This window comes from Stenella coeruleoalba (genome assembly GCF_951394435.1).
Source record: "Stenella coeruleoalba genome assembly, chromosome: 10".
Classification (NCBI taxonomy): domain Eukaryota; kingdom Metazoa; phylum Chordata; class Mammalia; order Artiodactyla; family Delphinidae; genus Stenella; species Stenella coeruleoalba.
Window position 1 is genome coordinate 41,552,923 of NC_137156.1, and position 25,078 is coordinate 41,578,000.

Below are 25,078 nucleotides of genomic sequence, written 5' to 3' on the forward strand. Positions count from 1 at the left end.
AGGCGCCGGCCAAGTGGCGCATGCTCACTCCTCCCTCCCACCCCACCTCTTCGGGAAGCCGGCGATGCTTAGTGCGCAAGCTCCACCTGTCCCCGCCGACTCCTCCCTCAGGGGTGGAGACAAGCAGGGCCCAAAATGGCGGCTAGCCGCTACAGGCGTTTTCTTAGACTCTGTGAGGAATGGCCAGTGGACGAGACCAAAAGAGGCCGGGACTTGGGCGCTTATCTGCGGCAGCGGGTAGCGCAGGCCTTTCGGGAGGGAGAGAACACCCAGGTGACCAGACTGTGGGGTCGGCCTGCGGCGGGGAGGCGGTTGGGGCGAGGGGAGGAAAGGAGGAGGCAGGGCGGGGCCCACGAGCGGGCTGGCGGCGGGGCCCCGCGCTTGCGCGCGCCTTTCCTCCCTGCCGCGCGTACCCGGGGACCCTCTTCACGCCCGGGGAAACTGCGGAGAGCGGTGATCCTATCCTCTACTCAGTACTTTCACCTGGCTGCACGTTGGAGGTTCCTGAGGAGCTTTTTAAAACTCTAGATACCTGGGACCATACGACCTTATTGAATCAGAAACTCTGGGGGTGAGGCCTTGCCCTCAGTGTTTTTAAAAGCTCTCGATGATTCAGGGTGCAGCCAGGGTTGAGTCCCACAACACCAGTCCTAGGTGGTGACAGTCATAGGTTTATTGCTCCCCTGACACGATGCCATTACCTCGAAGTGTTGTGCAGTGATTGAGCTGATGCCCAAGGACCTATGCAGGGTCCCCGCTAAGCCTTGGTGTGCTTCCTGGGCCCTTGTAAGCCCGTGCGGCAGGTTTGAGTCCTCACCCCGTGCCCATGTGTGTGAGTAGTAGACCTGTGTTCTTGCTGTCCTCCAGGTTGGTGCTGCACTTCTGGGATTTGTTCATTCGTACAGCACAAACTTACGGAACACCCACCATGTGCCAGGAACTGTTCCGGTTGCTGGGGAGACAGTAGTTAATTAGATGAGGTCCTGCCCACATGAAATTTAAGTTTACGTCCTAGTTCAGGACACAATAAGCAAGTAGACACACATAGGGCAGTGCAGAGAAGTACTATGATGGATACGAAATAGAGGAGCATGGTAAAAGGGTAATATTAGTTATGATAGATAAAGGCTTACTGAGGAGGTGACACATAGATGAGACCTAAGGGAAGACGATGAGCCAACAATGAACACTTGGTGTTCTTTCAGGCAGTGCAATGGTCCTGAGGCAGGAAGCAGAAAGAAAGCCCAAGTGGCTGAAGGGTAGTGAGTGAAATGCCGTTTTCTAAGAGTTGAGTCAGAGGAGGACAGGAGTCAGGCACGGTAGGGTTTTATAGGCAGGCTCTGGTTAGGGGTTGGATTTTATCATAAGACCAGTGAGAAGCCTCTGCGGAGGTTTAGTCAGGGGGCTGATGTGACCTAGTTTACTGTTTTTTTTAAAGATCACTCTGGCTGTACCAGTGAATGGATTATAGGGAGGCAAGAATAGAAACAGTCACTCTGGTAGCCCAGGCAGGAAATGGTGGTGGCTTGGATGAAGATGGCAACACAGGAGATGGAAGTGGCCACTTTGGGGTTGCAATGTGAAGGTTGCATCAACAGGACTTGCTGACGTATTGGATATAGGATAAAGGGAAAGAGGAACCAAGGATAACACCTAGATTGTTTTGGCCTGAGCAACTCGGTGCAAGGTGGTGCAGTTTACTGAGATGGGGAAGACGAGATGAGGAACAGGTGGGGTGTGGGAAGAACAGCTTTAGTTTGGTGTTAAGACATGTTAAACTTGAGATGCAAAGTGGATTTACTTCCAAGTGGAAATGTCAAAGTAGACAGTGGGATATTTGAGCCTGGGGCTCAGGCAAGAGGTCAGACACATGAGATGTGACACATACACACACAGCCTGAAGAAATGACTTTTGCGAAATTTGGCCACAACCTGTCAAAGCAGGAACATGGCTTTTTGGCAACTTAGCCCAACCCAGACCCAAAGCAGCCCACCTAATGGAGCAAGGACAACATGCCCAGTGGCATCATTGAAACCAAGTGCTGACTGGGTGGTGGGCATGGACGGAGTGTCTGGCTCAGGGCTTTGTTGGGGGGTTTGGGGTGCCACACAACACTGAGGGCCTTCACAGTTCTTACAGTGGTCTTCACTGGCCCGTAGTATAAAGATCTTGAAGGCAAGAGTCATAGTCCCAACTCTGCAAATCCCATAGCCCATAGACTTTCTAGGGCTATGCTCCCTTCACATTTTCAGTGTGAGCTTCCTGAGAATAGAGACGGTGCTATTTTTATCTTTCTCCCCACAGTGTCTAGCATAGTTCCTGGCACATAAAAGACACTCGGTAAATGTCTGAATGAATGGGTAAATAAATGATTGGTTATGGCTTATGAGACAAAAATCATTTGAATATAGTTGCAGATGTAGCAGAACTAGATGGAGAGAAGTAGTGAAGAGTGAGAAGGGAATATGTCTGTGCCCTGAGTGGTGAGAATTAATTTGTGAGCTTACTCTGTGCAGGGAACTGCAGGAACTACAGAAGAGGGACATAACCTGGTCCTTATCACCAAGGAGCCTACAGTTGGACAGACACGTGACTTGCTTTAATGAAATTCGAATGGTGAAACCAGCCAGCAGAGAAGCTGACAGAGGCTAGATCCCTGGGGAGGTGAGAGTATGACATTCACCTGCTTGACTGTTAGTGTAAGAGGAGCCAGAAAAGGAGGGTAGAGCTTTCTCTTTTGCAGTTGTCATCTTTTGTCGTCACCTAGGCAGATAGTTCTGATGAGTAGAAGGCCCACACGAATTTGAGTCATGGCTGCAGATGCAAGTCATGGCTCGGTTGATGGTTCCAGAGCAGCTCATGAGTGCATCCCTGGTAGAGTGAACCAGTGCCTCATGATGGCAGCAGGCACATGACTCAGGACCACTGTTGTGGTACCTCATCCTGATGTCGTCCAAGAATGCACCTGGGCTTAGTAAATCTTGGTGGTAATTTTTAGAAGGAGCAGTCCCTTGCTGGAATTGAGAACAGTGCTGTGAGTCACTCCCACTGACACCCCCGGATCATTTATAAAGAACTTGAGAAAGCTGGCAGCCAGGGGCAGGCACTCGACCCAGTCAACTGATCGATGCGGAGCTCCCCCTCGGTTATGCCATGTGCCAGAAAGACAGGACTAGAGGGGGAGGCAGCTCTCCTCCGCTGCGTGTTTGTTCCTGTAGAGGAGAGGAGCAGGCAGTCCTGCTCTCAGCCTTGTGGCTTCCTGCATCTGAACAATAACGCTGAACGCGTGCATGACACACTTGCATGCATGGTCTCATTTAGTCTATTCCTTAGTGCAGCTGAGTTGAGGTCACCATCGCTGTTCCCATTTTACAGGTGAAGAAACAAAATCTGAAAAGAAAAACAACTTATTCGGGGTTCCCCAGGAGTTAAATGGCAAGACAAGTGAGCGTTGTCTTCTTTGTGCCTGAACTATCCTCAGCTCCCATTCCTCCCAAGTTATTTCTTCTTGTTAGAAAGGCCTCTTGTTCCGTGAACTTCAAGCCCTCCCTTCCCCTCACTTCCTGCTCAAGACCTCTTTGGACCATGGACAGTTTTGGCAAAGAATTAAACATCCTTCTGTTTACCCACCTGCTTTTCTTTGGCCCAGCCCCTACCTACCCAGTGTGGATGGGGAGAAAGATGGTCCTCAGGTGGGACACCAGCACAGAAAAGCCAGAACCACTAGAAAGCAAATTAATCATTCAGACTTGAAACCAGGGTACAAAAATAACTGCCTCCATTTATTCCACCACAGATTGCCCTTTGGGGAGTCTCACAGTCCACCTAAACCCACCAAGAAGGAGGTGGGAAGCAGAAACACACTAAACACCTCTTACACCCTCTATCCTATTGTGCAGTTTTTTAAAGCTAATGTTTATGGATTTTGCCCCCTTTCAGTTCAGTTTCCCTAAGAGAACGCATGTTCCCTGCAGCCCCAAGAGCTTAATAAAAGAATCACAACACGGAGGAAGGTGGCAAAACAACAGTAATTGTTGACTTAAGTACAGGGGAAGGTGCAAACTCTTCTAATGAGTTCATTAGATGCACAGGCAGCTTCCTAAAAGGTCCGTGGCAGCACCCACTTATCCAGCACAGGGCACAGCTCTGAGGAGCCACCCAGGAAGGGGCTCGCCCACCAGGGAGTTCTTGTATTAAATACCCAGGTTGAAATAATATCGGCCCCGTTTGAAAGGAGTTGAACTTTGTCTTGGATTGGCAGTAATGTACGTGATACGTCCAACTCCTCAGAGGGGAATTCAAAGGTTTTCTGTTTTCTCAGTCATCCAGTCGGGGCCTGGTCTGTGGCTCAGTGTGGCGGGGTGTAGACCTGTGTGTGTTGGCAGTGGTGATGCCATCCAGCGTTACCCACCCCCGTGTGTGGGTCCTCTGAAGTCCAGTTATTGAGGAAGGGCCTGAGAACTTATGTGATTTTTTTTTTTTTCGGTAAGTGGTCCTGTCACTGTTGTGGCCTCTCCTGTTGTGGAGCACAGGCTCCGGACACGCAGGCCCAGCGGCCATGGCTCACGGACCCAGGCACACTACGGCATGTCGGATCTTCCCGGACCGGGGCACGAACCCGTGTCCCCTGCGTTTGCAGGCGGACTCTTAACCACTGCGCCACCAGGGAAGCCCAGATTATGTGATTTTTAGTTGTAATATTGAGCCCACTGCAAAACAGCCATTGTGAGGAGAATCATGTCAGAGAGGGAATGCAGGCATCTCCATCTCTTTTTCTCCCCCAGTTCCGGATGGAGCTGGAGGGAGTTAAGGTAGTGTTTAGACCAAGGCATGGCAGTTTTCTAGGCATGTTTAGAGATGTAGGTGCTCCTCCTGGAGGGCTAGATTATCCACCACTTTCAGTGGGTTACCACTTAGAGATCTTTGGGTCTGCCTGTTGCCTTCTGGAGTAATGCAGCTTTGTGAGGCCTTCACTGTTGTCTAATCCAGCCTGTGTCCCGCTGCCTCACCACACTCCAGCGTGTGCCCCAGCCCCAATGAGGGCTTCTTCTCATTGCCTCCCAAATTGGTCATAATGTAAATGGTTCTTTTTTTTTTTTTAAGTATATTTGATTTATAGTGTTGTGTTAGTTTCAGGTGTACAACAAAGCGATTCAGTTATATTGGGTTGGCCAAAAAGTTCATTCAGATTTTTCTGTAAGATGTTACCTGTTACCCCCTTTATACTATATATAAACTATATATGTATATACTATATATATGTTCTTTTTCAGATTCTTTTCCATTATAAGTTATTATAAAATAATGAATATAGTTCCCTGTGCTATACAGTAGGTCCTTGTTGTTTATTTTATATATATTAGTGTGTATCTGTTAATCCCAAATTCCTAATTTATCCCTCCCCTGCCTCCCCTTTGGTAACCATAAGATTGTTTTCTATGTAGGTGAGTCTGTTTCTGTTTTGTAAATAAGTTCATTTGTATCATTTTTTAGATTCCACAAATAAGTTATATGATATTTGTCTTTCTCTGATTTATTTCACTTAGTATGATAATCTCCAAGTCTATCCATGTTGCTGCAAATGGCATTACTTCATTCTTTTTTTATGGCTGAGTAACATCCCATTGTATCTATGTACCACATCTTCTTTATCCATTCATCTGTCGACAGGCATTTAGGTTGCTTCCATGTCTTGGCTATTGTAAATAGTGCTGCTATGAACATTGGGGTGCATGTATCTTTTCTAATTAGAGTTCTAGTCTTTTCCAGATATATGCCCTGGAGTGAGATTGCTTGATCATACGGCAGTTCTATTTTTAGTATTTTAAGGAACCTTCCTACTGTTCTCCATAGTGGCTGTACCAATTTACATTCCCACCAGAAGAGTAGGAAGGTTCCCTTTTCTCCACACACTCTCCAGCATTTGTTATTTGTAGACTTTTTTTTTTTTTTTTTTTTTTTTTTTTTGCGGTACGCGGGCCTCTCACTGCTGTGGCCTCTCCGGTTGCGGAGCACAGGCTCCGGACACGCAGACTCAGTGGCCATGGCTCACGGGCCCAGCCCCTCCGTGGCATGTGGGATCTTCCTGGACCGGGGCACGAATCCGTGTCCCCTGCATCGGCAGGCGGACTCTCAACCACTGCGCCACCAGGGAAGCCCTATTTGTAGACTTTTTGATGATGGCCATTCTGACTGGTGTGAGGTGACACCTCGTTGTAGTTTCGATTTGCATTTCTCTAATAATTAGTGATGTTGAGCATCTTTTCATGTGCCTATTGGCCATCTGTATTTCTTCTTTGGAGAAATGTCTATTTAGGTCTTCTGCCCATTTTTCGATTGGGTTGTTGGTTTTGTTGTTGAGGTGTATGAGCTGTTTGTATATTTTGGAAATTAAGCCCTTGTCAGTTGCAATGTTTGCAAATATTTTCTCCCAGTCCATAGGTTGTCTTTTTGTTTTGTTTATGGTTTCCTTTGCTGTGCAAAAGCTTTTAAGTTTGATTAGGTCCCATTTGTTTATTTTTTCTTTCATTTCTTTTGCCTTGGGAGACTGACCTAAGAAAACATTTGTATGATTTATGTCAGAATGTTTTGCCTGTGTTCTCTCTTCTAGGAGTTTATAGTGTCATGTCTTATATTTAAGTCTTTAAGCCATTTTGAGTTTATTTTTATGTATGTTGTGGGGAGTGTTCTAACTTCATTGATTTACATGAGGCTCTCCAGCTTTCCCAACACCACTTGCTGAAGAGAATGTCTTTTCTCCATTGTATATTCTTCCACCTTTGTCGAAGAGTAATTGACTGTAGGTGTGTGGACTTATTTCTGGGCTCTCTATTCTGTTTCATTGATCTGTATGTCTGTTTTTGTGCCAGTACCATGCTATTTTGTTTACTGTAGCTTTGTAGTATTGTCTGAAGTCAGGGAGGGTTATGCCTCCAGCTTTGTTCCTTTTCCCCAGCATTGCTTTGGAAGTCTGGGTCTTTTGTGGTTCCATATAAATTTTAGGATTATTTATTCTAGTTCTGTGAAAAATGTCATGGTTAATTTGATAGGGATCACATTAAATCTGTAGATTGCTTTGGATAATATGGCCAATTTAACAGTTTTAATTCTTCCAATGCAAGAGCATGGGATATCTTTCCATTTCTTTGAATCATCTTCAGTTTCCTATATCAGTGTTTTATAGTTCTCAGCATATAAGTCTTTTACCTCCTTGGTCAGGTTTATTCCTGGGTGGTTTTATTTTATATATATATATTTTGATGTGATTTTAATAGGGATTTTTTTAACTTTCTCTTTCTGATATAGAGAAATGCAACTGATTTCTTTATGTTAATATTGTATCCTGCTACCTTGCTGAATTCATTTATCTGCTTTAAAAGTTTTTGTGTTGAGTGTTTAGGGTTTTCTGTATAGAGTATCATGTCATCTGCATATAATGACAATTTTTACCTCTTCCCTTCTAATTTGGATACCTTTTATTTCTTTTTCTTGTCTGATTGCTGTGACTAGGACTTCCAATATTATGCTGAATAGAAGTGGTAAGAGTAGGCATCCTTGTTTCATGCCAGATTTTAGTGGGAAGGCTTTCAGTTTTTCACTGTTGAGTATTACGCTGGCTGTGGTTTTGTCAAAAAGAGCATTGATTATGTTGAGATATGTTTCCTCTGTACCCACTTTGGTGAGAGTTTTTAATCATGAATGGATGTTGAATTTTATCAAATGCTTTTTCTGCATCTGTTGAGACGATCATGTGGTTTTTGTCTTTTCCTTTGTTTATGTGGTGTGTCATACTGATTGATTTGCATATGTTGAGCCATCCTTGTTAACTTGGGATGAATCTAACCTGATCATGGTGTATGATCCTTTTTATATGTTGTTGGATTTGGTTTGCTAGTATTTTATTGAGAATTTTTACATCTATATCAATCAAAGATATTGGCCTGTGATTTTCTTTTTTGGTGGTGTCTTTGTCTGGTTTTGGTATCAGGGTGATGGTGGCTTCATAACATGACTTTAGGAGTGTTCCCTTCTCTTCAGTCTTTTGAAGAAGAGTTTGAGAAGGATCAGTTTAAGTTCTTTGTATGTTTGGTAGAATTCCCTAGTGAAGCCATCTGGTCCTGGACTTTTGTTTGCAGGGAGTTTTTTTTTTATTACAGATTCACTTCTAGTGATCAGTCTGTTCAAATTATCTATTTCTTCTTGGCAATTCCCTGGCGGTCCAGTGGTTAGGACTTGGCACTTTCACTGCCATGGCCTGGGTTCGATCCCTGGTCAGGGATCTAAGATCCCGTGAGCCATGCAGCGTGGCCAGAAAACCCCCAGATTATCTATTTCTTCTTGATTCAATTTTGGTGGGATGTATGTTTCTAGAAACTTGTCCATTTCTTCTGGGTTGTCCAGTTTGTTGGCATATAATTGTTCATAGTATTCTCTTATGGCTTCTTGTATTTCTGTGGTATCAGTTGTTATTTCTCCTCTTTCATTTCTTACTTAGTTTATTTGGGTCCCCTCTTTTTTCTTCTTGGTGAGCCTAGCCAGAGGTTTGTTGATTTTTTTCTTTCAAAGAACCAGCTCTTGGTTTTATTGATTTTTTTTCTTTTTTTTTAAAATCTCTATCTTATTTATTTCCTCTCTAATCTTTATTATTTCCTTCCTTCTGCTGACTTTAGGTTTTGTTTGTTCTTCTTTTTCTAATTCTTTTAAGTGGTAGGTTGGGTTGTTTATTTGAGATTTTTCTTGTTTTTTTGAGGAAGGTCTGTATTGCTATGAACTTCCCTCTAAGAAATGCTTTTTGCTGCATCCCATAGATTTTATATGGTTATATTTTCATTGTCATTTGTCTCAAGGTATTTTTTAATTTCCTCTTTGAATTCGTCATTGACCAATTGGTTTTTTAATAACTTGTTTAGTCTCTGTGTAATCGGTTTTTTTTCTCATTTCTCTTTCTGTGGTTGACTTCTAGTTTCATGCCATTATGGTCAGAAAAGATGCTTGAAATAATTTCTGTCCTCTTAAATTTATCAAGGCTTGTTTTGTGTCCTAATATGTCGTCTACCCTAGAAAATGTGCTATGTGCACTTGAAAAGAATGTGTATTCTGGTTTTTTTGGATGTAGTGTCCTGAAAATACCAAATTAAGTCTAACTGTTCTCTTGTGTCATTTAGGATCTCTGTTGCCTTATTGATTTTCTGTTTGGAAGATCTGTCTGTTGATGTCAGTGGGGTGTTAAAATCTCCTACTTTTATTTTATTCCCATCAATTTCTCCCTTTATGTCTGTTAGTATTTGTTTTATGTATTTAGGGGCTCCTAAAGCATATATTGGGTTCATACATGTTAATGAGTGTAATATCCTCTTCTTGCATCAATTGTTTTGTCATTATATAGCATCTCTCTTTATTTATGGCCTTTGTTTTGGGTTTTGTTTTTCTTTTAAATAAATTTATTTATTTATTTATTTTTGGCTGCGTTGGGTCTTCGTTGCTGCACGCGGGCTTTCTCTAGTTGCAGCAAGCAGGAACTACTCTTCATTGTGGTGTGCAGGCTTCTCATTGCGGTGGATTCTCTTGTTGCGTAGCATGGCTCTGGGCATGCTGGCTTCAGTAGTTGTGGCACACAGGCTCAGTAGTTGTGGCTCTTGAGCTCTAGAGTGCAGGCTCAGTAGTTGCGGCTCATGGGCTTAGTTGATCCATGGCATGTGAGATCTTCCCGGACCAGGGTTCAAACCCATGTCCTCCGCATTGGCAGGTGGATTCTTAACCACTGTGCCACCAGGGAAGTCCCTATGGCCTTTGTTTTAAAGTCTATTTTGTCTGATATGATATTGTGACCCCCCCACTTCTTGTGATTTGTGTTTGCGTGAAATATCTTTTTCCATCCCCTCATTTTCAGTCTGTGGGTGTCCTTCGCCCAAAAGTGGGTCTTTTGTAGGCAGCGTGTTGTAGGCTCTTGTTTTATTATCCAATCTGCCATTCTATGTCTTTTGGTCAGAGCATATAGTCCATTGACATTTAAGGTAATTATTGACAGGTATGTATTTATTGCCATTTTAAATCTGGTTTTCCAGTTGATTTTGTATTTCTTCTTTGTTCCTTTCTTTTTGTTTTTCCTTTTGTGGTTTGATGGTTTTCATTTGTATTACACTTGAGTTCTCTTCTTTTTGTTTTTTGTGAATCTGTTGTATGTTTTTGATTTGTGGTTTCCCTGGTTTTCAAGTATGTTAACCCATTACTGTATCTGCTTGCTTTAGACTGGTAGTCATATAAGCTTAAACACATTCCAAAAAATCTACATTTTCTTACTCCCCTCTCCCAAGTAAGAACAATTTGATTCTGATGTCCTATTTTACATTTTCATGTTTATCCTTTTGCCATTCATTGTAGTTATAATTGCTTCCACAAATTTTTTTTGATTTTTTTTTTTTAATGTATGTTCTGGTTTATTTAAGTGATCTACAATCCTTTCATATATTTGCTTTTCCTATTGTGATTTTCCCTTTCCTATAGATTCTTTCTTCTTTTCTATTTAGAGAAGACCTTTCAGTATTCTTTTTAGGTTAGGTCTAGTATTGCTGTATTCTTTTAGTTTTTGCTTGTGTGAGAAATTCATTATCTCTCCTTCTATTATAAATGATAATCTTGCTGGGTAGAGTATCATAGGTTGCAGGTTTCTCCCTTTCAGGACTTTGAATATATCTTGCTACTCCCTTCTGGCCTGCAAAGTTTCTATAGAGAAATCAGCTGATAGCCTTATGGGGGTTCCCTTGTAACTTACTCTTTGTTTTTCTCTTGCTGCCTTTAAAATCCTCTCTTTTTAACTTTTGCCATTTTAATTATGATATGTCTTGGTGTAGGTCTGCTTGGGTTCATCTTGTTTGGGACCCTCTGTGCTTCCTGTACCTCAATATTTGTTTCCTTCTTTAGGTTTGGGAAATTTTCAGCCATAATTTCTTTAAATACATTTTCAATTCCCTTTTCTCTTTCTTCTTCTGGGATCCTTATGCCTAGATTGGCACGCTTTGTGTCCCATAGGTCTTTTATATTGCTTTCATTTTTTTTTTTTCATTTGTCTTTTTGTCTGCCGTTCTGATTGGGTGATTTCCATTATTTTGTCTTCCAAATCACTAATTCATTTTGCATTATTTAGTTTTCTATATATTGCCTTTAGCTCAGTTTTCATCTCGGCAATTAAGTTGTCTGATTTTGATTGCCTCCTCTATAGTTCTTAGTTGCAGTGATCTGCATTGCTGTCGATGGCTTTTCTTAGCTCCTTCAGCATTTTTGTTACCTTCTTTTTGAACTCAGCGTCTGGTAGACTGGAGAGGTCTGTTTCATTGTTTGTTTTTTTAGGGGATTTCTCTTGTTCTTATAATTGGGAGTGGTTCCTCTGCTTTTTCATTTTACTTATATTACTCTGACTCTATGAATTTAGGGGAAACATTATCTACTGTGGTCATGGAGGGCTGTTTTTACGTGGAAACACCCCTGTGTAGCCTGTGTGAGTCTAATATTTTTGGTGCAAAGGCTGTTTTTGGTGTGGATGCCTGCCATGTCTTTCCTCAGGGTGTGCTGGCCCTTCTCCCCTTGATAGGGGGTGTGATTGTTGTGGCGACCAGAGCCTGCACTGGATGTTGGACAGGGCCTCCTCTTTGCTCTGTGGTTGTCACAGCCCTATCAGGGGCAGGGTCTGCTCCCCAGTTGTTGAAGTAGAAGCCCCCAGATCCGGTCCTAAACTGTGGTGTGAGGTAGGTGGGACAGGAGCGCTCCCACTGGGAAAGGAGCTGCTGTGTATTCCTCCCCAGGAGTTGTCTGCCCGGACATGCACTCTGTAACATCTCCTGTCACCTGGTGTGCGTGCTCAAAAAGTACACTGTTGTTGACACTGCCTTCGGCCCCACCTCTGCTGTGGGAATACCAGTAATCAGCTCAGATATCAGCCGTGCTTCTGCGTGTGCGTGCCCACAAAGTTTGTTTTTGCTGGCCCTAGACCTGCCTCAGCTGGGGGAGTGCCAGTAATCAGCTCAGATGTCCTGTAGACGCTGCCGCTGGCGTGAATTTGCTGAAGTCACGCACCCGCCAGGAATCGGTTCAGATTTCAGCCCTACCTCTGCGTGTTGGCAACCCACTGGCGCTTGTGTGCTCCCAGAGCTCATAATGGCGGAGCCGTGCCTGCCGTGAGCACCCAGAGAATGAGGCCGCTGTGGTGGGGTTACGCCCCGCCCGCTTCACACGCACGTTGACAGTAGACCTGGGCTCCATCCTGCACACAGCACCCCCAGCCTCGCCCCGGACCACACTCCAAGCACTTCAGGCTGTCTCTGCGCAGCCAGAGTGAGTCCTCTGAAGCCCGAGTTCCAGCCCCCAGCCGCTCCGCACACCAGCAGGCATGTGTCTTGGGCTGGGAAGTGCAGCAAGGTAGCGTGGACTGTCTGTGCTGGTCTCCCTCTGTCCTGCCTGCCACAGGCCGGCTGCTGTGCTCTCCTCTGAGGCTCCCTATCTGTCCAGTGGACCTCCCAGTCAGTGAAGGGGGTTCCCAGGGTAAAGGAACCTTTCCCCTTTGAAAGCTCCCTCCCGGGGCACAGGTCCCGTCCTGATTCCTGCTTTTTTTTTTTTTTTCTTTCATCCTATCTGGTTATGTGGTGATCTTTCTTGCAGCTTTGGTTGTATGAGATCTTCTGCCAGTGTTCAGTGGGTATTCTGTGAGAATTTTTCAACATGTAGATGTGTCGTTCATGTATTTGTGGGAGGACGTGAGCTCCACGTCCTTCTATTCTGCCATCTTGATCTCTGCTCCCAGGTTCTTAACCTTTGAGAACCTAGTGCACTGTGGACCAAAGCCCAGACACAGAACTTGTCAAGAATCTGGTGGCTTCCCAGGCCTTGAAGCACTCCTTGGCGCAGCTTAAGACCCTGCCTGCCTGGACCATCCTTGTCCCCCTGCCTTTTCATGCCTCTTCCTCCCAGTCCCTCCTCTGATCCCCATTCTGCCCAGCTCTGAAGTCTACACTCCTCAAAGTGAGAGACTCTGACTCCCCATCACTCTGTGACCTGTCACTGCAGTGAAACGCAAACCTGCCCTGTAAGGGAACCACACCTGCCATGTGAGCCAGGCCTGGTAACTAGCTCCTGCTCCTGATCTCCTGTAACTCTTGGCACTCAGTTACACTCTGTCCTGGTCATTTTTTATTTTCAATGTGTGTGTATCTTCTTGTCTCAGCTTGATTGCCAACTTCTCTGGAGCCGAGGCTGGGTCTTTATGTCCCCTCACAGCCGCCTAGCAGAGCTCTCTACATAGTAGATGCTCAAGAAATAGATTTTCAGTTGAATTCAAGGGAATAGACTCCCATAATGGAATGAACTCATTTCAGAAGTTCATTACCAAGTCATGAAAACCTTTCCTCATAGATCCTTCTGGACTGAATCCAGCTGTACCTTAATTAGCAAAGCAATTTGCAACACGTTCCCAAAAGTGCTTATGCATCCCTTTGTGTGACTGGAATAGGGGCCACTGTACCACCCAAAATTCAATTTTGAAAATCAAAATCAGTGCCTGCGGCAGTGATGTAGATTTGTATGTACAAAAGTTTAATATGGTAAAGAGAAATTTACTGACAACTGAGCAGGGGAAATGCAAAAGGAGCCAAAAGAGAGCCGAAAAGGACACTTTGTCACTTGAACATCTATTTTATTCAAATTTAGGGAGCAGAGCTGAATTTTTCATAATATCCCACTGCTGCCTTTTCTAAACCCAGCTTTGCTATTAGTCCTAAAATGTCCATAATCTCATTAGGTGTGAATGCAAAATCAGGTAGTTTAAAGCTTGTATATAAGAATATTTCTAAAAGTGCACAGTACACTTCATCGGGAAAACTGCGTATTTCAAAATTCAGCGATGTTTGCGCTGGAGTCTGTGAATAGAGTGTAGGATGTAGGTATGTGGTGAGGCTTCCGGAATTAGACAAGTATTTCTATTGATGTACTTTTAAGTAGTAAATAAGACAATTTTGTAATTGCTGAGCTTGGATTGGGTGTGACTAGGAACCCAGAACTGGCCTTGGCTCCATCTCTGCTTAGGCAGTAATAACTTGGCCTGAAGTTGCCGTACCTCAAACTCTCATCACCTCCACTGAGCTACTTTTACAGCCTCGTACAGACACCTTCTGACCTCAGATGAGAAATTGGGTGACAAGGTCCTTTTTTGGTGATTTGTTATTTATAGGTGCTTCTCAGATTATTCTTTGAGGCTCCAGGCTTTATGGAAAGTATCTGGGAGACTGTCTCTTTAATACTGAAGGACTTTTGAGAGGTTCAGGGAACACAGAGGGTCACTTTGGTTTTTGAGTAATGCTCTGTACGGTGACCCCATCCTCTCTCTCTGTGTCCCTCCCCTCTGCCCTACTTTTCTGTCGGAGGTGGGAAAAGCTGAGCAGGAAGGAGACACCCTGCTCGCCCCACCGAGGGTACAGACGGAGGTGGCTGAGCAGCCCTCCGGCCAGCTCTCACCGTTAGATTTGGAGGAAAGGCAGGAGGGGACTCCTTTTGGCAGCATCTCTGAAGGTGAGGATCTGGTGGGAGCGCGGGTCTGGTGAGGACACAATGTGTTGGTGGTCTGCCGGCAGTGAGGGAGCCCAGGAGAGAGGCGCTGGGCAGAGGCAGTGCTGTGAATGCCTTTCTTAATTAAGAGCTGGGTTGGGAGGGTGGTCGGTGGTGGTGGGAGGGGAAGGTCGGGTTGCACGGCCATCAGGTGGAGGACAGGTGCTGCAGACAGCCACTCGCTCAGCAGAGACCAAGGGTCAGTGCGTGATCCCCACCAAGCTGATCATGAAACACTTGGGGACCACTGAGAGCCATCAAGCTCAGGGCCGGAGGTCCAGTCAGGGACAGAGTGAAGCTTCGGTGATTTTCCATCCCTTCATCACTTCACCTCCAGCCATACCCGGCAGTCACACCAGCAGCACTGATCCGCTGATGTGTCCTAATTGCTGTCCCCTGGGCGTGTGCATGAGCTGGTCCTGTGCCTGGAGAGCCCCACGTCCTACTGGTAACTTCCGCCCACCCTCGCCGTGACCCTTGGCAGGGCTTCATTGGCTCCGCTGATGGTGTCAGGGGCCCTCCACGCACCCCTCATTCCGCTGTCACCGGGATCGTCCTGAAGTCTTCTTTCGCCTTGTAGTTAGTGCAGTAAAGGCCTGTGTTTACTATAACTATTTACTACTAATAGTAACCAAGACTAATCCCTCACATTCATCAGTGTTCCTGGCCCTGAATTCAGAGCAGTCCAGGCATTACCTTACTTATCCTCACATCGCCCTCAGAAATAGGGACAATTATTATCTTTTCTTTTAAAAGAAAAGTTAAGTTGGGCAGTATGTTTCAAAAATGCCAATGCTGGGAAGACAAAGGCCGAGGAGGTGTCCTGGCTGCAAGGAGAAAGAAACGTGACAGGTAGTGCAGGAGGCGATCCTGGGCCTAAAGGACTGTTTTTTGCTATAAAGAGTTTTACTGAGACAATTGACAGAGTTGGAATATGGACAATGGAACAGATAGAAGTGTTGTATCAATGTTAAATGTCCTGAATTTGGTCATGGAACTGTGGTTATATGAGAGAATGTCGTTCTTAGGAAACATACTGAAATATTATGTATATATAGATATAGAGAAGGATAAAGGAAAAGTGGGAAATTTTTTTTTAAGTGTTGGGGGCATTGGGAGATGGAGTGATTTGCCCAGTACCCCTTAGCTGGTAAGGGATGAGATCCAAATGCAGGCAGTTGGACTCCACAGCTCCCCACAGCTATGCACACCTGCTCTTACATGGGCTGGGCACACTGTAGGTTCTCTTAAATTTATAAGCAGACACATCTGTACAGGTATGAAGAGGGCAAGCAAATGATGAAATGCACAATTATCTTTTGATAATCTACATAATATTCTTTAAAAGTTTGGCTGGTGTTACCCTCTTTTTCCTTTTGCATCTTGTGCCTTCTGTTCGTCTATCGTCTGGTTAGCTCTTAGTTTTGCATGCCCTGCTGAAGACAGAACATTCAAAACGCTTTCCCCCAAAGTGTATGCTGCAGAATTATGTTCCAGCTGGACTTTCCTTGGAAGCACCGCCCGATAGGGAGTCAGACTCATGTGTTAATATCCGTTCTTCTTTTTCAGCCTTTAGCCCCAGTGCACTCAAATAATGCCTTTGATCATTAGTCAACAAACACTGGCTGCCTCCTCAGCCCATCACCCTTTCTCTTCTGATGTGGCTACCTGGGCGTTCTCATGATGGGTGGCCTGAACCTGGGGATGGATTGAGTGGAACTCAATGACAGGATTGTCTTTTTTGTTTGCTGTAAAGTGGGGACCTTATTTGACATGCACACGGAGGCAGAAGTGGAGCTGCCTATTAAAATGCTTAACTACTGATTTATTTATGCTCTGCCTTCTTCGAGAAAGGATTTAAGTTGGAAAAATCCATCATTTGAATTCTGGGAAAAAACATTGAAGAGAAAGTTTCATCCTGGGGAGCTTTCAGAATTCTTGGCAGAATAATATAAGGAACTGTAGCTAAATAGTGGCAAAGGCAGAAGGAAGGGAAAACTTTCTAAGAGGTATGAGAGGGAAAAACCCACCTCTCATCTGCATGTTGCCCGCGTTCCCTGGAACTTCCAGCAGGGCCATCCGGAGTATTGCTTTCTTTTCCCCTTTCTATTTGCAAGGCTTCCTAACAGGACCTAACTGGATTCTCCCTCTTGGTTCTCCTCAGTTCACCTGTTTCATCCCAAAATACTACCTTCTTCATGTTTCTTTCCTTGTAAAATTCAACAGCTCCCCACTTACCACAGATGAAAGCTCAGATGATTTTTTTTCCTTTCATAAAAGAATCTTTATTTAATACATTTCATATTGAAGGTTTAATTCAAAAAGCTCTTTCTTTTTCTCCCACCCAGGCTCTTTTACCTGCATGTTCAGGCCCTCAGCCAGATGGTCTGGTGTGAGGCATAGGTATAGATAGCATCCCTGCCTCCTCTGCCCTGCTCATGCAACCGCCCCCACCAGGAAGGCCCCCTCCACTCTCCCCAGCTCCTGTGCATCCTTCAGAAACCAGCTTAGTCTCACTTCCATGATCCGCTGACCTCCTCTGACTTCTTGTGGCCCACATTGCCCCTAGCACTCCTGGAGTGTTGTGTTTTTACCACAGTGCCTCCCACCGCGGTGGCTTGCTGGTTCACAAGTCACAGGTGTTCAGCAAATGTTTGTTTGCCAGTTGAGTTTTCCTGCAGGTTGGGGAGCTGCTGAGGTGGAGCCATTATTCCAAAAAGGTGATTTCTGACCGTGGGACCTGTGGTCAGAGAAGCCAGCTCTGAGCTGCAGGCCTGCTTCCTGTCCTTCCTGGAGGCATACGGTACAGACCCGTGTGGGGGCAGGGCTCATTTGCTCACTTTCTTGGAGGTTTTGTTTTTCAGGTTTCAGAGCCTGAGGCCTGTGATCAGATGTACGAGAGCTTAGCACGGCTCCATGCAAACTACTACAAACACAAGGTGAGTGGGCCAGTCTTTTGTGTTGTCCCCAGCCCTCCGACTGGAGATGACCAATAAGAGTGAGTGAAATCTGATTATACGATGTTCTGTAAAGAATTGTGGTTTTGCTACTTGCAAATGTAACCAGTAATTTCAACCAAGCCGACTAAGGCACCTGGTAGAGGCTTTTAGGTCACCTAAATGAAAGCCGTTTTTAATTTTGAAGAAAAGCCATGTGTTTTATATGCCAGTGGATGCTTCCGGGTGTATCTGACAACTCTTGGATCTCACACATATTTTCCCACCCCCTATGACAGAACTGGTCTTCCCCACGCTCCGGTGATAAAGATGGGGTGACTGGGAAAGTCCTGTCAGACAAAGCTGGACCTCTGCTCGGCCCTGACATGATTGCTGTCAAATTCCGTTTAGTGTGTTTTTTCCCCAGGCTTGAGAAATGTGCTCAGTAACCACAGATTTACATGGCCAAATGCCTAGTCTGTATGAAGAGGGGATTTCTTCTAAATCCTCACTGCTCAAAGTGTGGTCTGTGAGCAGCAGCATGGGCACCACCCGGGGGCTGGTTAGAAATGCAGAATCATAGGCCCCACCCAGGCTCCCGAGGCCCAGCCTGCATGTTCCAGAGGGTTCAGGTGCGTGTTCACGCCAGAGCCGCCTCTCCAGACCGGACTGGTTTGGCCTCCAGGTGGCGTTGCGCTTCTCCTTCTGGCCTCCAGACACCCATGGCCTGTGAACTGCAGTTAGAGCGTGGCTTCTGTCCAGGATCATCTAGTCCCGGGTTGTGCTGCAGAACTAATCTTCTCTCCCCTCCCTCTCTCTTCCCCTCTGCCCCGTGTGACCAGTACCCTCGCCCCAGAGACACAAGCTTCAGTGGTCTGTCCCTGGAAGAATACAAACTGATCCTGTCCACAGGTATGGAAAGCACAGCTGCTGCCCTTTCTGGTTGGTTTGCAAATGAGTCTTTGTGTTTGAGCGGCCAAGGGGAATTGTCTAATAAGACAGTTTTGCCTGATGGAAAGTCTTGTGGAATAGCCCACAGGAAATTCTGAAGCTACAGGGCTCATGCTTTTTTGGCCACAGAACACGGAGAAGGTCAAAGGCATTATTTAAAAAAAGCAAATCCATCTTTAGAGCTTTTAAATTCAAGGCTGGGCAGCAGGGAACAGGGGAATATGTATTTGCCAAATGGAAGTAGTTGAAATCAGGATGGAAGGAAAATAATTTTATCTTTATGGCCCTAAGGGGGCTTTATAAACATGAGGGTTTTAATTAAAACAAAAAGCCATTCAATAGACGTGTATGGGGATATCCGCCTAAGAGTTATCTGACCCAGGGGACGTGGTCTGTGGGTTAGATATGGGTTTAACTAGGTATGGTTTGGAGTCCTTGATAGACCGATTAACAAGAAAGGAAAAACCCTGTCTAGCCCGGCCCCTCCTTACTTCCCCATCTCCATTGTCACTGAAGGGGGACGTGGCGGGTGGTGGCAGGGGAAGCCTGGGTTGAAACAGGCAGGTTCTGGAAAATTAACTATTTTTATTGCCAAGGATACCACATATAAAAATAGGCTAACCTTTTCTGGGAGGGCACGGCCCTGAAACATTGCCTCCTGGTACTCTAGAAATTTCTCTTTCCTATTCCTCTGGCAGCCTTCAGCAACTAAGGTTTGAGAATTTAGGCTTCCAGAAAACTCTTAACCTTCTCAACAGATTAAAACCTGGTGGTGTCATCTGCTATTGTATGTTGACTGATACTATTTTTATATTTACTCTCTGGAAAACTGGGGTAGAGATATTTTGGCCAGGCAGAATCACTTTATTGGCAATTTTTTTTAAAGTGTGTATGTGTGTGTATATACACACCCACATACACATATATATAAACAAATGGTACCCCCATGTCCCTGGGCTCATGTAATTACCAGCATCGATGCACAGTGTCATTGTGAGGACCCCGAAGAGTTTGAGCAAAGTTTGAACTTGAAATTAGAATGGAAAGAAGTTCCAGAGGCTCAGCCTCTGCCTCTTGGTTAACTTCGGGACGTCTGAGTTCGGAGGCAACGGGCCATAGCCAAGGAGGGGGAGATGTACGACTCCCCACCACTGGCCTGTGCTGCAGCTTGTCGTGGCTGGGAGTTCAGCCTTAGGAAATTAGCTGATAATTTGCTTTCACAGCAAGCCTCTTATTTTTGTTGTGACTCTGTGGAATAAGCTTACTGAGTGTTTCCTCTGACAGGGCAGGACACCTTGCAGTGTTTGTCATGAGGATTTGAGGGCCTGGCAAGTCAGAAATGTGGCCGCAGTCTAGGTCCCGAGTGTGTCCATCCTGGCTTGGGGTCCCAGGAGTCTCTGAAGGAGGCCTCGGCATCCGTTTTGTGCCCCACGAAGGAAGCTGGACTTCTGGAAAAGTCCCAGGGTGGAATGCTGGCCGGGGTACAGTGCGTGTCCTAATTTAGTCAAGAGCCCACTGACAATAAATGTTAATAGATGATGTAAGTTACCTTTTTGTTCAGAAAAGCTATTCTTTTTCTCCAGAAGTTTTATTAAGAGATGAAAATCCAGGCTATGAAATTTAAATAATGTGAAAATCTAAACTTAAAATACAAGTAAAATTAGGTATCATAGAACTTTAGCCCTGGACAGACTTTATACCAGTGGTTCTCAACCCGGGAGCTATTTTGTCCCCCAGGGACCTGTGGCAATGTCTGGAGACCACTTTAGTTGTCACAGTTTGCGGGGGAAAGGGCAGTTTGCTACTGACATCTAGTGGGTAGAGGCCAAGATGCTCCTGCAGTGCCAGGTCAGCCCCACAACAAAGAATTATCTGGCTCCAAATGTCACTGGCCCCAAATGTCACTGAGAAACCCTGCCTTTAGGGGGGAGGGGGGAGGGGTGGATGTATGTTTTTAAACAGAGGCCCCACTGGCTCCCACCAGCTCCCGCTGCCTTCACGCCTGTGAAGATGGCTACGTTTTCTTGAGTGTGGGCCAGGTGCCAGGTACGTCACCTCCATTATTTACTTTAAGACTCACAACTTTTGAGGCAGGTGTTTTGATCTCCACTTTGCAGATGAGGAACCCGAGGCTCAGAGAGTTAACTGATTGCTTGAGGGGACCCAGTGTGGAAATGGTGGGCAGGGATGGGGGCCCAGGTCCAGCTCCCTCCCGGGTGCCTGCTCAACTCCACAGCGTGGGGTGGACCCAAGTGTCTGGGGTCAAATCCCAGCTCCACCACTTCCTAGCCGTGTAGGCTGCTCAAGTTCCTTAACCTCACTCTGCCTCAAGTTTCCACATCTGTAAAATGGACAGTAAGGTCTGTGTGGCTCAGGCCAAGTTTTGAGATAAGCCTCTGGGCCTGTGCGTTGTGTAGCTGATGCTACAGCGCCTTTTCTTTGCTCACGTGGAGCAGAGCGGAGAGGGCCCTGCTTAGATGGTGAATGATAATTGGATGTGAACAGAGGCCACTGTAAGGACGGTCTCTGGTACACAAGTGCTCATCCACACTTGCATTTATCTGTCTGTCACCCTGCCTGATTTGCTGATCAGAAGTCGGGGCTACACTTCCCTTTCTTAGGAACATACTGTGAAAAGCGAGACATGCCTGTGTGGCGAAAGCCCTGTGGGGCCAACCTGTGAAATCATTTTAGACTTCAGCCTTTTTTCGTTGTCTTCTCCTTTTGCAGATACCTTGGAAGAGTTTAAGGAGATGAATAAAGGCATGTGGAAGAAACTGCAGGAGAAGTTTGCCCCCAGGGATCCCGAGGAGAAGCATAAGGCCTGGGCTCGGGCCTTAACACGCCCACATACCTAAGCGTAAAGTCGTGGACGTTGCCATTATCAATAAAATGCCCTGATTTCCCTTTCCTTGTAGTTCGGGAATCTCATCTGGCCTTCACAAGAAAGGAAGCCCTTGTTGCTGTAAAGAAAGCTCTGGCCTGAGGAGGGACGCCAGTTGAGCATCCGCCCGCCCACCAGTCAGGCTAGGATGTCCTCCAGGAGAGGAAGTGCGGGTCTCCGTCTGGGCCTGAGAAGGGATGGTGACGGGCCCTCTGGGCAAGGTGCTTCCTGCACGGCCACAGGAGCCCCACCTGCCAACAGAGGTCTGGCTGGCTCCTGGCAAGATTCACAGGCTCTCTTTTGTTTTAGGAGCTCCTGGGAGAGAGCCAAAAATAGCATTCAGTACTGAAGAAGGCGTCCTGTTGCAAACAGAAAGCAGCAGGAGGTGTATGACAGAGGGATGAGAAAAGCCTGCTTGGCCCTCCTCCCCACTGACTCAGAAGGCCAGAGCTCAGTCCTCTGCCCCTGACCTTGCAGAAAAGCCATGTTCCAAGTTGGCTTAAGGGGCAGAGTAGAGCTACCAACAGGCCAGGCAGGGCCCCGGCTTGAGTCGGCTTCAGCACTCGGGGCGGGTTCTGTGGGAGGCCACATGGCAGGCCCCCTCCCCTGGCCGGGGACACGCACAGGGTCACCTTATTACTCCACGGGACCTTAGCTCTTACCAGTAGATGTTTACATTCCCTACTTCAGGTTTCTTGTCAAGAACAGAGCTGAGAGAAGGGGTAGGGCAGGGCCGACAGCACCCCTTGTTGGGAAGAAGTGGAAGTGGGTTCTTAACCTCATTTTACCTGGACTCCTCACTGTGTTTTGAAATGCATAAAATAAAATTCATAGGATTATGATAGAAACCAGTTATCCCGTAGTACAGTTCTGTCCCGGAATCTCTGCAAGACAGGATGGCATTCAGCATCTCCCAAGAGCCCAAGGTTAGGCCAGCAGGCAGGGCTCGTATTCTGTCCTCCGCCAGCGCCACGTTACCACCCACCCCAGCCCCTGAGGAGCACGGGAGCCAGCCTCCCTTTCTAACGGACTAGATTTATTAATTTATTTAAGGTAATTAACGTATTAGTTGTCGGGCCAAAGGATTTGTAAAACATTACACCAAAAGGAGAAAACACAAGCAGTCAAAACCAGCCCCTGTTAACACGCCCCAGCCCTGCCACCTGGGCTTGTGACTCTTGCCCAGGAGGTGCGGGAGGAGGCAGGTCTTAGGACCAAGCCTGTGGTCACCAGTCCAGCCAGGGCTGTGCGGAGGGGGTGGCGTGGACTTGGACACTGAGGTCTACGCACTGTATACGGCAGTTCTGAGGCACAGGGGGGCTGCACGGCCCTGGCCAGGGCTGAGCCTGGCACCGTGAATAAGTTAAATAACAAAGCCCTTAAAATCACTAGCGACAGCATCACCGCGCCCCTCCAGAGGCGGCAGTAACCAAAATGTAGTGCTTGGAATAAAATGGAGACGCCACTCCTAATCACCCACCAGGAGGAATACAAAGGCACGTCAGTCATAAGGGACAAAGCAATAGTCCTTTAAGAGGACTTAGGCATTAAGGTAAGCCGAGTCCCACTGAGTTTCTGAGTTTTTTTTTTTAAGAGCTTGGTCTGGGCAGCACTGTCAGCTCTAGTTTCCCCTCTAAGCTGTTCAGAGTCTATGTTGGCCCGGGGCGGGGTCTGGCAGAGGTGGAGCTGGGGGTTGGGTGGGGACCTGGCCTTGAGGGGCGGTGTTCCCACTCTCAGCTCTCCAGTGTCGCATGTGGCCTGACGGGCCTTCCGTGGCTCCACTCAGCGGCTCATGCAGTTCTGGACATCCACAAAGCCCAGGCGTTGCCTGCGTTTCCGCTGCTCCGTCATCTAGATTTAAACAGATGCCGTCAGGTTGGATCAGGCTGCCCAGAACCCACCCTCCCTCCCAGCTGCGGTTCAGCCCTGGCGGCAGGCCAAGACGCCCCCAGGGTGTAGCAGGGATGTCAGCCCCAAACTCTTGTCCTCAGCGCGTCACAAACCACTGATTTGGTGCAGCTGGGAAAGCACCCCACCTAAAAGAGGGGCTGCCGATTTCATTTAGTCACAGCCAGATGGAGCGGAGGATGCTCTGGGCAAGAGGGGATCTTTCTTGAGAAGCGGAAAGAGGTCTTACCCTGCCGTCACCAGTCAACGCCTGAGGGGGACTCGCTAAAGCAAGGGAGGCCCCAACACCGGCACGAGGTTCCACTCAGCCCTGTCTTTCTGGGGCGCAAGGATAGGGGCCACGACCCCGTCTAGCTTTCCACAGAGGGGAGAAGTGTGTTTGGAACATGTTTTCCACCCCAGACCCAAGAACAGGAGCCAGCAGGAAAGGGGGCAGGGGGAGCGTGAAGGCCCCAACATCCTCCCCCACGCCACGAGGCAGGCCCTGAGGCTGCCGGTGTCCTGCCAGGACAGGGCTAGGGGCACACCTGCTCCTTGAGCTCGTTGAGCTGGGCAGTGAGGTGGGACACCAGCTTCATGGTGGAGTTGAGCTTGTCCTGAAGAATTCGGATCTCGTTCTGCTCCCCCTCCCCCTCGTTGCTCACCAGTGACATGGCCCGCATCCGGGGGAACCAGTCCAGGTTCTTGTTCTGAAAAACATCACCAGTGGGGTGAGCGAGCTTGGGTCCAGCCTAGGAAGGCCTTGTTTAGAAAAGCAGTTGTGTGGGGGGAGCCTGCTACCACACCCTTGGCCAAATTACTCCCCAGGGATGTGTCACGGGAAAATCTGAATTGACCTGTGTCCTCCCCGGGGCCAGAGTGAGCTGGCAGTGACCCTGAGGGGGCGGGGAGGCCACAGCAGAGACAGGCCAACCTCCGTTAGACAGCCCGAGTCTCCCCCTGGTACCAACACCACCTGTTTACTCTCCTAACACCCTGCGAGCGGTGGAAGGCAGGCCTCTGCACCCAGACCCTGCCTCTCCTCCCTCCCTTCCTTCCTTCCTTCCTCCCGCCCCGACAGCACACCCCACACCCCAGGAAGATGCCAGTCAGACAGATGGTGCGTTGAGGGAGCAGAGCTCTGCTGAGGGTGGCTGGCATCTGACACGTGAGGCAAAGCCACGTTTCCCGGGACAGAGGCAGAGCGGGAGGGGACACCGAGCAGCTTTCTAGTTCCTTGTGGCAAGCTCTGAGTTCTCAGATCAACAGATAACACCTGCGCTCAAAGACCAATCCAAATACAGACTCAAAAGACGCATAGAACTTCCCCCCACACCTTTCTTTCCTTTTAGGCTGCATTTTCTCTAATGTGCAATAATCTTAAGATGCACTACATCTGATGGGACTGATGGCATCCTTTACCCTAAATGCGCCCAGACCTTTATTACTCACTGCCTTCACTCCCTTCGCTCCTGCATTGGAGTGACGGTTGATTTCTCCTAAGTTTGACAGTTTATAGTTCATCCAGACGCCCTCTTGGCCTGCGGCCACCCAGGCTTCAGAAAGCTGCCCTCCCTCTCACCCAGCTAGAAAAGGCCCCTCAGAAAGGGCCACCGAGCAGCCGCCACAAGCAGGGCCACCTCGCCTCAGGCACCCACGGGCCCCGGACGCCATGCGCGTCCTCTGGGGGCTTTTTTCCGGAGGCACCCCTGCAGCACAGCAGCTGGAGGAGCTCCTGAGTAGCCGAGGTCGGCTCCAGCTGTTCCTTGTCCCCTGCTGCCTGTTAACAAGTGTCCACAGCTGTCCTGACCACCCCCCCTCCCCGGGCCC

General features: G+C 47.2%; 2 protein-coding genes across 3 annotated transcripts in view; one reads left to right on the top strand and one right to left on the bottom strand.

Moving 5' to 3' along the window:
* Positions 1-126: 126 nt before the first annotated feature.
* Positions 127-21,387, top strand: UQCC2 (ubiquinol-cytochrome c reductase complex assembly factor 2). The gene is made up of 4 exons (XM_079935432.1): positions 127-273; positions 17,455-17,529; positions 18,369-18,438; positions 21,208-21,387. The coding sequence occupies exons 1-4, from the start codon at positions 136-138 to the stop codon at positions 21,333-21,335; spliced, it is 411 nt and encodes a 136-aa protein (XP_079791558.1). The 5' UTR covers positions 127-135; the 3' UTR covers positions 21,336-21,387.
* Positions 21,388-21,532: 145 nt separating this feature from the next.
* ITPR3 (inositol 1,4,5-trisphosphate receptor type 3) overlaps positions 21,533-25,078 on the bottom strand; it is a 67,712-nt gene continuing 64,166 nt past the window's right edge. For both annotated transcript variants that reach the window (XM_079935431.1, XM_079935430.1), the window contains exons 57-58: positions 23,797-23,958; positions 21,533-23,212 (exon numbers count right to left, since the gene is read on the bottom strand). In XM_079935431.1, coding sequence (XP_079791557.1) covers positions 23,144-23,212; positions 23,797-23,958 — 231 coding nt within the window. In that variant the 3' untranslated portion in view covers positions 21,533-23,143. The remainder of the gene's footprint in view (positions 23,213-23,796; positions 23,959-25,078) is intronic.

Bases quoted from the DNA above. Each gene is read 5' to 3' on its own strand.
- UQCC2 (XM_079935432.1), top strand. From the start codon at position 136: ATGGCGGCTAGCCGCTACAGGCGTTTTCTTAGACTCTGTGAGGAATGG. The intron at 17,530-18,368 runs GTGAGTGGGCCA...CCGTGTGACCAG, and splicing joins CAAACTACTACAAACACAAG to TACCCTCGCCCCAGAGACAC. The intron at 18,439-21,207 runs GTATGGAAAGCA...CTCCTTTTGCAG, and splicing joins CAAACTGATCCTGTCCACAG to ATACCTTGGAAGAGTTTAAG.